Here is a 12,989-nt window from a genome sequence, read left to right as displayed (position 1 = left end):
ATGAAAGGAAAGGAAGTGAAGTAGAGAATGTCAATTCTGTTATCTTTCAGAGAAAAGAAAATAAGGTACATCAGATGGATAAAGGGGTAAGGACAAAGGCAGAGAAGGCCAGTAATAGCCACTGCAGCAGTGTGTCCTCCCCTCTACGACAGGGGTAAAGCTTAGGATTCCAGAGTCTGGGATTGGGAGAGCAGTCAGTCCGCAGCTGAAGGTTGTGGGGTCCAGAAGGACCCCTAAGGAACAATCTAACACCTCAGTAGAGGCAGAGGAGATGGTCTAGAGCAGTGTAAGCACTCCCTCCAGAGTAGCTGGTAGAAATATCAGAGCAGCCAGACTCCCCAAGGCATGGACAGGGTAGGACAAGGCGAGAGGATGCTGTCCCCGAGGCAGCTCAACATCCATGATACTCCTTCAGAGTGAAAAAGGCCAACCAGAGATGAGGACCCCATTTAGATTAGGGCAGGAAAAAATGGGAGGTAGGCCAGGGGTTCCAGCATTCAAGGAGACAGTCCATGGACAGAACCACCCAACTCTAGAGTCAGCGTTCAGACCCTGACTCTGCCTAAGTGCTGCAGGACTGTCTCTTCATCTATAAAATGTGTTGTTACCTAAAGACAGATTAGGTCGTGTGTGTGTGTGTGTGTGGTGCTTGGTATCAAGTCATACTAGTTATTATCCCAGAAACATTTCAAGCATATTAATCAATAGTGCTAATGATCACTTTGGGAAAAGTGATCATGAATGATAAGAGGATGTAAAAAAAATGAAAAGAACCTGAGGTTTCTGCTTTGTTGACTGAGATAAAGAGAATGTATTCATCAACATGAGAAACCAAAAGAAAGAAAGAAAGCTGGGTCAGAAAAAAAAATAATGAGCTCAACTTGAAATGTGTTAGCAGACCCGTGGTGTTTGGAAATTAAGATCTATGGCTCTGATGAAAGATAAAGGCTAGAAACGTTCATTCTGTGTAGCTAGATGGAACTGCCTAGAGAAAAAAAGTGGCAGAAAAGATAGAACTTTAATATATTTCTAAATGCTTAACTTTCTCTCCTGTTTTTCATGGTTATACAGTCCTTAAGCATTTACAAAGCACTGCACTGTTTGCGAGTTGGGGGTAGTATTGGCTGTCCTTGAGAGCATTTGAGGTATCTAGATACTTCCATGAGAAATGATCAAACAGCTCAATGTTTGATATAATTTCTCATTTTTATAATTTGTTTCTAAATTTTCTTTCCCACATTGTTGCCAGCCTTCTTGAGTCTGCCACCCATTGGTAAATTGCTTCTATGAACTAAAAGCAAAACAAACACGAAGGTTTCCCAGACAAGGAACACTTCCCTTCTGATTAGAGGAAAGCACATAAACATGTGTGCCTGACTGTGTGGGCTCCTGACTCCAGCTATTCAGAAAGGATTTGCTGTTGATGATGTTGTCATTGGTTGGTTGATTCAGTTGGTTTGTCTTTTTGCCTGTTTACATATTTCTCTATCTTGGGGTGTGTTCTGAGTACATGAGGTTCCTGGAAAACTGATCTCTTCACAAATAACTTACTTCTATCTCTTGTTGTCATAACATAAAAACAAGGCAGATGAATGCCCAACCCCATTAACTATTTCCACCTGTTAAGACTCTAATTATAATGAAAACATTTTCAAATGAGCTTTGGCTTATGGTTCTGTTTCTTTGAACCTTCTATTAAAATACGAATAGTAATAGGGCCATTGTTGGAACAAGCAGAAAATAAACCAACTATCTCTGAACGTGTTTGGACTATCCTATACTTCTATAAAGATTTTTTGTGATAACTATAAATATCAACAAGCTAAATTAACTTGATCCTGGATATATCTGTATAGGCCAGAAGTATGATTTGCAAAAGCAGGAAGAGATTTGGCATGATAATAATGATGATGATGATAGAGCAAAATATGTAGTGCTTATAAAGTCCAAATGTTACTTTGAGTATTTTTATCTATATTAATGCATTTATGTGCCCTAACAGTTTTCTGAAACAGATGCCATCATTATTTTCATTTCACAGATGACCCGGATGGTGAACTGAGGCACAAAGTGTTTAAATGCCTCACTCAGTTTTATTCAGATCAACTAATATTAGAAAAGGAGAGATTACTGGCTTCCCTTCATATATCAGTGTATAATTTTACTTGTTGTAAGAAGTATGTTTCATCTCTAATTTGGAGATTACCAAATAAGATAAAACTTTCTACTAGCAGTTTATAGCTGCAGAGTGTCTTAATAACCCAAAGTCTTATGAGAAGATTTTCAACTCTCAACACAAGAGAACTGCAGATTGAAACCATAATGTGATGCCATGGCATAACTGCCAAAACAATAGAAAGAAAATTAACACCAGTCCTGGTAGTAACAACTAGCAACAAGTAATGTAAAACATTTCTTATTCTAATATGCTATGGGTGGGATCACAAACTGATACAACTATTTTAGAGAACTGTTTGGCAATCAATATGTACTAAAGCTGAACATATACATACTCCAAAACCTAGTGATCCCACTCCTAGGGTATATCCCAGCAGAAATGCACATTATGTATTTTCAACTAGAGACATACTTTTGGAAGTTCTATTCGCTTATTTGAAAGGCAGCGTGACAGAAGGAGAGAGAAAAACGGAGAGAGAGAGAGATCTTCCATTTACTGGTTCACTCCCCAAATTGCCTTGCATAGCTAGATCTGAGCCAGGGTAAAGCCAGAAGCCAGAAAGCTGAATCAGAAACAGAGGATCTGACACTCTAACTGGCACTTCAGAAGGGGATGCTGGCATCGCGCATGGCATTTATCCCACTATGCCGTAATTATAGTCCATAAAGCCCCATTTAGAAAGTGTTTAGAGCAACACAGTTCATGATAACTGCAAACTAAAAATAACTCGAATGTCCATTAGTGGTTGGTTGGATGGATACACATATTGCGATTTAGTAGTAAACTGCAATGCTATACTGCATAGAGAAAGAATAATTATTGCTATGGACAGTATATGAATAAATCTAACAAGCATAATGAGCAAAGAAGCTAGACATAGAGAAAATCTTAAGCACCATATGATTCCATTTATAAACAGATCATAAATAAGCAAAATTAATTTAAAATCTTATGGGTCAGGGCACTGGTTGTTTTTGGTGGGGAATAATGAATAGAAGGGACCATGAGGGGAGTCAGCGGCAAAGACACTATTCTGTTTCTTCATTCATAATGGTGTGAGGCGTACTCACACTGTGAAAATTCGTCAAGCTGAACATTTAAGATTTATGCATTTCCCTATATGTGCTCAACTGTCAAAAAAAAATATTCTGCTGTTAAAAACAATACTACAACAAAAGTAGCTGAACACAACATTATTCACACTATCAAAAAATACTTTTTCAAGCCTGTGCTTTTCCCTTTGAAGTTCACAAGAGGGCTTACCTCAAGAAGCATACTTGAAAAGTGATCAATCTAAAAGTGCTGGAATGGCTCCATCCTGGATCCATTGTTCACAGAGGTGTTTGGCAGAGGGCTAAATGCTGCTGGATCTCACAAGACAAATATAAAACTTGTGCTCAGAAGAAATCAGAATTGTGCTATGCAACTAAAGAGCAAAATATTTGTCTTTCATTGTGGCAGAGATTAAAGAAAGAACCCTATTTTGTTTTGGGAGTTTTTTCCCCTTAATTTTCTGGTAATAGCATGATTAGGAAGGGCCTCCTTGTTCATTGAATCAGGTACCATTTGCAAATGCAGACAGAATGGCTGCACTGTAAGATTGAGGACTAAGTATTCGTCACACCTCCTACAACAAAGCCATAGAAATGATGAAAAATATACGTTAGCAGAAGAAAGTGAAAAGGAAAAGGAGAGAAAAAGTGGTGAGTTAGAGGAGAAATAACAGATAATAGCACCAATGTCATTATGCCTAGGCTTGGGCATGGAAAAAGTAACGCTCACTTTTCAACGGATGAGCATCTAGGAATTAAAGAACAGAGAGAAAATGGGGTCAGCTGAAGAGAGGGAGCCCAAATAGGAGTGAAGGGAAAAACCATTGCAAGGATGCGCACAGTCCAAATAGAGTTTGTTCCGCAGTGTTCTGTCCCAGGAGAGTTATACTCCTCATGCTCTTAGAAGCATTGTGGCCATTTGGTGTGAAATGTGGCTTTTAAAAAGGAGCAAAAGGATTGGGTAACATCACCTGCTCAGTCACAGGAAGGTGGCAGTAGATGAGGCTCAATTCAGTGAGTAACTCTTATTTGGCAAAAACTGCTAGGCACTAAAAACACGGAAATGAAGAGTGGCCCCTTACCACGAGGAGTTAGAGCTGACTGTGGGCATCAGGCACATAGGCGGGTATTTTTAAAAGTTTGTGGAAAATGGAATTAAAAAAGAAGTTTATTTTGTTCACAAAAATTTTGAAATCTCTTCATGGCTTTTCCACAACAAATGTTTTCCTTAAACTTTTGAGAGCCTCCCCCAAATTCAAGGATTGAAAAGTCTTGCACCAAAATAAACTAAAATTTTAAAATACATTTACTTACTTACTTGAAAATCAGTATGACACACAGACACAATGTGCATGCGTGCACACACACACACACGCACACACACACATACACACGAGGAGAGACAGAGGGAAGCAGAAAGAGAGAGGGCAGTGGGAGAACTTCCATCCACTGATTCATTCCCCAAATGTCACAACAACCAGGGTTTGACAATTTCAAACCCAGGAGCCAGGAACAGGAACTCAATCTGAATGTCTTGTATGAATAGCAGGAACCAAAGACCTTGGGCCACCATCTGCTACTTCCCAGTCACATTAGTAGGAAACTGGCTTGGAAGCAAAGGTAGGACCTTAACCCAACCATTCTGGTGTGGGATAAGGGCATCCTAAGTGGCAGCTGAACATACTGTGCCTTACAGCCCTTCTTATAAACTTTTCATTCCATTTTCCACAAATGTTTGAAATATCCTTGTACATACAATGTAGACATCATGGGTGCAGCATGCGCCAGGATCCCATATGGATGCTGGTTCGTATCTCAACTGCTCCACTTCCCATCCAGCTCCCTGCCTGTGGCCTAGGAAAGCAGTCGAGGATGGCCCAAAGCCTTGGGACTCTGCATGCATGTGGGAGACCTGGAAGAAGCTCCTGGTTTCAGATTGGCTCAGCTGCGGCCATTGCGGTTACTTGGGGAGTGAATCATTGGATGGAAGATTTTCCTCTCTGTCTCTCCTCCTCTGTGTATATCTGACTTTCCAATAAAAATAAATAAATCTTTTTTTAAAAAAAAAAAGAGAAATAAAAAGAAGCTACTGGTTCATGACTTCGGATCAGCTCAGCTCTGGTCATTGCCGCCATTTGGGGAGTGAACCAGCAAATGCAAGATCTTTATTTATCTCCTCCTCTCTGTAGAATCTGCCTTTCCAGTAAAAAATAAAATAAATCTTTAAAAAAGAAGAAAAAAGAAATGTAAACATCATGTAAGAGTGAATGAGAATCATGAAAGGATTTTAAGCTAGGTGATAAGTTGGCTAACTCCATTTTTTGTATGTTTGGTTTTGTTCGGTTTTTTTTTTTTTTGATAGACTGTTGTAGCTGTCATTTGAAGTGATGTAAAGGGACAAGAATAGTAGAAAGTGACATCAAAAGATGATTTCAAATGACTGTGTTGGATATAGGGAGGGCTTGCAACCTGGCACAGTCTGGTCAGAGTAAAGGGATAGTTAGGAATGTAAAACAGAGGAAGGAATCTTGGATAGTTACTAGACTTGGAGCTTGATGAGAAGATGGTGGTGGTATTAACTGAAAACTGGACTTAGATGCAAAAAAAAATATTTGGATTGGGAAATAATTATTTCAATTTTACATATGGTACTTTGCTTTGAGATTGCTAAATGGGCAAATCCAGAAGGGAGGTGAAAATATAACCTATATGAGAGGTCATGACTAAGTATATGGATATGGAAGTGGGATGCTGGGCATGTAAATGATACTTCAACTTATAACTCGAAGTAACAGCCTCCAAGAAGCAGACAAGAGAAATTAAAGAGTCATAGATCAAGGGCAGAACCCCACATAAAACTAACATTTACAGCATGATCAGGAGAAAATCCTGCAAAGGATTCCATAAAGTAGAAAGACTGAGAAAGCCTAGAAAGATTCCTGAAAGAATGACAGCCTTGAATTACACTGGAAACCAAGAGAGTGTGTAGTTCATGGGAACAAGGTACCTAGGGCAAGAGAGAGGCCCACTAGTGAGTCAAGTGTTCATTAGGTTTGATACTGTGGAGGTCACAGTCCCCTGACAAGAGCAGTTTCACTGTAGGAATAGAGGTAGTAGGCTGTGTGTTGCGGGATGGTGAGAGAACACAAAGGAGCTTGCCAACTGCCTTCAAGTCCTAAAGTTAACGAGAAGCACTGAGCCACAGCTGTAAGGGGACATGAGAGCAGAAAACCCTGGGGATTGTTTTTGGTCATTTTTGCTTAATTATTTGAAAGACGGAGTTACAAAAAGAAACAGATCATTCACCCACAAACAGTGGCTAAGACTGGGCCCAGCTGAGGTCAAGAGCTAAGAGCTCCATCCAGGTTTCCCCTGTAGATGACAAGGGTTCAAGAACTTGGGCCATCTTGCACTGCCTTCCTGGATCAGAAGCTTAGCAGGAGAGACTCAACTCAATGCTGCCATATGGGATGCCAGCATTGCAGGCAGCAACTTAACAGGCCATGCCACAACACCAACCCCTGTCCTTTTCTTCCACAGGGGGAAGACATAACAATATTTATACATTGAAAAAGGCAAAGAAAATGTCAAAAGTGTAGGAAATGGAAATTTTTAAGAAATTTCTTAAATCTGGCTACTATAAAAATTAGCATAGGCTGGGTGATTTAAAAAAAAACGATCTTTATTTCTCCCACTTCTGAGATCAAGATATACCAAATCACAGAGGCTGAGAAATCCAAGATCAGTGTAGCATAAGATCAGGTGTCAGGGGAGAGCCTTCTTCCTCAGTTTTCAGACAGCATAGCAGACAGCAGAGGTCTCTCGTGTCTCTTCTTCTACAGACAGGAATCCCATCTGGAGAGTTCCGCCCTCATGGTCTAATTACCTCCCAGAGGCCCCATCTTCATGTTGGGATATATTGATTTGGAGGGGAAAAGTCTACAGCATGGGGTGATGTACTATACCCCATACAAAAGGGATGGGACCCTTGAGGATGTCTGAGAAAGGAGGAAAATATGCAATATGGTAAGCAGGGGACAAAAGAGAATAAGAATTAGGCATCTTTCATCGTTGGTGGTCCAAAGAACTCCAGATACTTCCATGAACCGAGAGGGAAGGTGTCCCATGGGCATGATGAGAACAGTTGTTGATAAAGAGGTTTGAGGCCAGTGGTAAAGATTGGCAATGGTTCCCAGTGGAGAGAGGTGAGCAGTAACAACAAAATTATGTAGTGGTGTTGAGAACCCACAAACACCATGAGTTTTTATACACACTAGTCTGCACATTTGTAAGTTTTCCTTTTAGTAGCACTCAGAACTCTGGGATAGTAACAGAGAAGATGAATTATGATTTTTTTTTTCCCCCAGAGCTGGGGTTTTGCCAGGAAAATGAAACCAAAGACAAATACCCAGGATTTGCGCATGTGTGTGAGTCAGTGATTCAGGGGACCAACAGATGAACTAAGCCATGGAGTTAGATGAGGCAAAGGCCTTGGGAAGCATCAAAGGGCTGGTTGCAGAAGCAGAGAACCACTCAGATGGACAGGAAATTGGGGCAGAAACATGGGAATCCATTGAACTGAGTTTTGAAAGGCAGGGGGCAGGGAGCAGGAAGCATGAGGAAGTTGTGATTTGGCAATGAAGAGGCTACTGTATCCCAGTGGGAAAGTCACACACCAAAAAGACAAGTGCAAAGGGCAACAGCAAGAAACTTTGGGTAACAGAAGAGAGCAAATCAAGATAGAAACAGATTGAAGCAGAAGGTGAAGAGCCTAAGCAGTTAGACACCATTGCAGAAGACAGTGGATCATCTCAGGTAGGGCAGTCAAGACTGTCTCATAGTACTAGGTAGGGCAGGGTGCATTCCTCAGAGAGACTCCTCCATGCATGCAAACACCTGCCCAACTCTGCCCGGCCACCACTTCATCCGCAGGCCAAGGATCTCTTCTGTACTTCCTCACACATCTATCCGCACCAGAAGAGGGAGTTGTTTTCCAACTCACTCCCACCCACACACACCCGAAAGAAAGGACAGACATTTCTGATGGCTAGCAGTGAACCTGCATACAATAAAGGTCAGATGAACTGAAAAAAATATATATCAGATGGATGTTTGAGAGTGACTGTGCTGTGGTGTAGAAGGTAATTAAGGCACCAGCATTGTGGTTCGTGTTGCCTGCATGTCAGATAAACCAATTTAGGTTCCGACTGCCTCCACTTCTGACCCAGCTCCCTGCTAATGCATCTGGGAAAGCAGCTGAAGGTGGACCAAGCTAATATTAAGGCTCCTGCCATGTAAGTGGCAGACCTGATTGAAGCTCGGATGCAGTCTAGACCAGCACTGACCATCCTTGCCAACTGGGGAGTGAAACAGTGAATAGAGGGCACAGTATGATGATTCAGTGGCTAAATCCTCACCGGGCATGTGCCAGGATCCCATATGGGCACTTGTTCATATCCTGGCTGCTCCATTCCCATCCAGCTCCCTGCTGGTGACCCAGAAAAACAATAGGGGAAAGCCCAGAGCCTTAGGACTGTGCATCCATGTGGGAGACCTGGAAGAAGCTCCTGACTCCTGGCTTCAGATTAGCTCAGCTCCAGCCATTGCAGCCACATAGGGGAGTGAAACAGCTAATGGAAGATCTTTCTCTCTGCATCTTCTTTTTTTCTGTAAATCTACCTTTCCAATAAAAATAAAATAAATCTTAAAAATAAATAAATAAACAGGGAATAGAAAGTCTCGCCCTTCTGCTTTCTGTATGTGTGTGTGTGCGTGTGTATGTGCGTGTACGCGCGCCATTCTGACTTTCAAATAAAAATGTAGTGTAATCAAGAATGAGGGGACTCAACAGGCATGGAGAGCTGAAGAATTCCCAGTATGACAATGGCCTGGCTGAAGGTAGCTAACTAAGAAGAAAAACCAGATGCTGGAGGGATCTCTGGGGTAGACTTAAGCCTGGGCAGCTCTGGATGTGTAGATGGTGGGAAAAGAAGTTTAAGATGACTCAGATACATTCTCTGGAATAAAACCTGACCACAGTGAATGCTCAATTAGCATTTGCCCAATGAAAAACAAACCAAAACTGAACATAGCAAAAAATATTTTCAAGGGACAGATATTGTTTGTTGAAGAGAGGCCCATAGAAACTCAAAGAAGACAGCTGCTTTAGTCATGGCGCCCAAATTTTGAATGTTGTAGATTTCAAAGAACTCACCTGGAAATGTATAGGTGCTCCTGTATAGTGGTGCTCAGCTTTGGCTGAACATTTGAATCCTTTCAAAGTTCTAATGTCCTACAGGATCCGTTAGCTCAGATTTTCAATATGCTAAGCTTACATGAATTGCTAGAGACTATAAAAAGAAAACAACTTGCATCAGAAATAAAGGAATGATTTAGTGGTGCAAGCTCATCAGGGAGGAATAGGAAGTTATTCCTGTTGGGAAAGGGAGATATTTTCTTCATGTATTTAAAAAGATTCATTTATGTGTTTACCCGACAGAACAAAAAGAGGGAGAGGGCAAGACAAAGAGAAAATGACATTCTGTCAACTGTTTCACTCCCCCAGATGACTACAATGGCCAGAACTGGTCCAGGCCCAAGACAGGAGCCTAGAACTCTTTGTGAGCCTCTCGCATGGTGCCACAATTTGCTGGCTTCCCAGGCACATCAGCAGACTAATCAGTCTGAAGCAGCAGCTTAACCCTCTATGCCACAACCCTGCTCTTAAAAAGAAGAGAATGAAGACACTCCTTTCTGATTGGAATTAGCTATTCACAGGGTTTCAGACTGTTGACTGAAGACACGCTTGTTTGAATCTGAGGATGCCTGCACAGGTGTCCTTTCTCAGGTGGACCTGTGCTCTTTCTTCTGCCTCAGGTAGGGGTTCCAGACCTACAAGAGATTCTATAAAGCAACTAGACACTGATGCTTACAGAAAATCGCCTGAAACACTGAGACAGAATAACAAATACTCAGGTGAAAACAGTGTGCGGTGCTTATGAGTCACGTTAGCATATAAATGCCCTTGTTCTCTTCAGAACTCTCTGCAAATAGGAAGTATCGGTGTTTGTCACAAACTGATTTACGCATCACATGGAAAAATCTAAGAAAGCCGATGCTGTCCACACCAGATGTCTTTATGTTGAGACTGGTTGGATCTAGATTTACTAATAAATACGCTGCAAAAGCAAACCACTCTGATCCTTTTAGGAAATGCATGAGATAGCAATAAAAATAAGTGAAGATCTCGGAGTCATATGAAGGCTACAGAGACTGGAGGAAGAAGTCACCGTGAAGAATCTAGAATCAGACTGATAAGTGGCTGATCCATGAACTAAATGACCTGGTGATTTTTGAGCAATATTTACGTGGAAAATTGAAAGTGTTTATCAATCGTTGTCCTTCTTCAGACATTGCCAGAAAAATCCAGATTTTAAAAAGTTGATCACCACAACGTTTTAGTCTGTGTTTATGATGTTGTTTCAACTTGAGCATATAGCATCTCCATGGCTTCTTATTTTTCACTAATAATTATCCAAAAGCCTTTTTTAGAAAATCTTTTCTTTTCCTTGCACATACTTGTGACGGTAGAAGGGTAGTGAATAATCCTTCAATTCAGCATCAGTGACTTAAGGTTAGTGTTTAACAGGAAGAACTCATCTCTCTGTACTGATACCTCCTGCAGTGGGTACATGGGAGTATCCTCTTCAATCATAGGAATAATTCAGATGGGAAAGAAGCACATTGTTTTTCTCAAGGAAAGTTTAAGTGTGGCCCCTTAGTCTCAGATGATGTTGGTGTTACCTGGGACTCTTCCAGTTTCAGTGATTCCAGTCCACCTTCTGCTGATGTGACGAAGCTTGAGCTGATCTTGACTTGAAGTTGTCAGGCGTCATTGTCCTCGACTCTGAGGTACAGATGGCAAATGCTAGTAATGTGAGAGACACTAAAGAAATAGAAAAACAAAACCCAAAACAGACCCCCCAAAAAAGGCAGAAGAAAACCTAACTATGCAGAGTTTCACTTAAAACCAAAATACAGAGTTTTGCCCAAAGTGGCTTGTTGTTTCCTGTGCCAGGAACTACTGTGCAGGCCCAGCGGGATGTGTGCTACAGAGCCGGTATCACCTTACACCCTCGTTTCATGGTTCATTTCACTTATTTAATGCAATCTGAGAACCTGCAAAGGAGCATGTTAGAAGGAAGGAATAGGCTTTTTGTCTTGTTTTGTTTTGTTTCTGAGTTGCTTTGAATCAAAACATTTGTTTTTACAAGGTACTTAAAGTCCCAGGATTCAGGACTTGCACAGTGGCACGGTGAAGACATTTCTCTGTGTCACAAAACACAAAGCAAAACACGGAGCCGAGTAATGCCTGCACCTAAGTTACGTCTATTTCTTCGGCTGTCTTACTCACATAATTTGAAAAATTATAACCATGCCCATGAATGGTCTTCAGTCAATTCTAATTTCACTTAAGCTCCTCCTGGCATCTCTAATTTGGCGGCAAGTCCATGATATTGGGCAGAGAGCAACCAAAGGAACATATTTCTGATGCACAATAGCAATTCATTTGTCAAGCAGAGGAATGAGTTCGTTTTGCTGCATTGCTTGGATAAGTGTGAATGGAGCAGCTGGATTTGCTTGTAGTGGCAGACACAACTCCTCACACGCTGTCTGTCTTCTCTCCAGAGACCTGAGTATGAACAACATCAGTCAGCTGCCCCCGAGTCCCCTGCACAGTCTCCGCTTCCTCGAGGAATTGTAAGTATCAGCAGCATCCCGATGCAGCCAGTCAACGCTGGATGCATTCTTGTACTTACTGTGGGAACCAGATAAAGCAAGGCAGAGATGCTGTCAGCACTAACAGTTTTGGCACATGAGGAAACACTTAGTTGGGGCGGGGGGCAAGGGGAGAATTGCTTATGATTCTGGAAATCAACTTATAAAAGAGTTTACCAGGAGGCTACAACTTTCTAAAGGTGAGAGTGAGCCAAACAAATTAAAATTTGAAAACAATGGCTTTTTAAAAGAGCTGGAGAGCTCTTTGGAAATAGTTAAGCAGCAGGATATTAAAAGTTTGAATAGTGGTTCATGTTTATTAAAATAGCAAGTGAAGCTATAATCAAAACCAAAACTGCTGCTTGGTTCAGCCTGTGACAGGGAGAATTGAGTCCACATTGCGTAGCACCAAAACTTCTTGTCCTAATCATTTTTAATTACTGTTTTCCTACTTTTAAATTTTGCTTCCCTCAAGGCTTCAACATGGGAGGAAAAAAAGGAAATCCACAAAAGACTTAAAAGTGCACATTCCTGACCTCACCGTAAATGATAATAATAATAATAACCAAAAAAAGCTAAAATTAGTTAATGATACACAAAGGGATCTTGATGAAATCTAGCGGTCCCAAATCTGCTTTTGAAACTTCATATGATCCCTTTATGCTTTTGAGCGATGGGCATAGAGGAAGTGCTGCACCATCCACAGCTCTGTGATGCGTTGGACACCCTCAGTGGAGCAAATCCTCTGCCTGCTGATTAAGGGGACTGTTTGGGCCATGACCTCCTTTGAAAATACTTGCTTCTTAGATCCTAAAGTCAGGGTCCAATCTTGGGAGTAACTTGAATTGTTGATTCCCTAAATGATCCACCATGGGAAGTGAAAGAATGCCCCATGATGAGCAAATTTTACTACATTGATCATTTATTTTGAGATTTACTTTTTCTATTTTAAAGCAGAGCAAGAGAAAGAGGTAGAGACA

At 41.2% G+C, this 12,989-nt stretch overlaps 1 protein-coding gene across 3 annotated transcripts in view; it reads left to right on the top strand.

The window, feature by feature from the left end:
- LGR5 (leucine rich repeat containing G protein-coupled receptor 5) overlaps window positions 1-12,989 on the top strand; it is a 117,813-nt gene that overhangs the window by 46,649 nt on the left and 58,175 nt on the right. For all 3 annotated transcript variants that reach the window (XM_040981722.1, XM_040981742.1, XM_040981731.1), the window contains exon 2: window positions 11,920-11,991. In XM_040981722.1, the coding sequence (XP_040837656.1) occupies window positions 11,920-11,991 (72 nt within the window). The remainder of the gene's footprint in view (window positions 1-11,919; window positions 11,992-12,989) is intronic.

The sequence above is a fragment of the Ochotona curzoniae genome, unplaced genomic scaffold (genome assembly GCF_017591425.1).
Source record: "Ochotona curzoniae isolate NIBS_2020 unplaced genomic scaffold, NIBS_Ocur_1.0 contig_1014, whole genome shotgun sequence".
Taxonomy (NCBI): domain Eukaryota; kingdom Metazoa; phylum Chordata; class Mammalia; order Lagomorpha; family Ochotonidae; genus Ochotona; species Ochotona curzoniae.
Note: the sequence above shows the minus strand (reverse complement) of the source record. Positions and strands in the feature narration are given on the sequence as shown.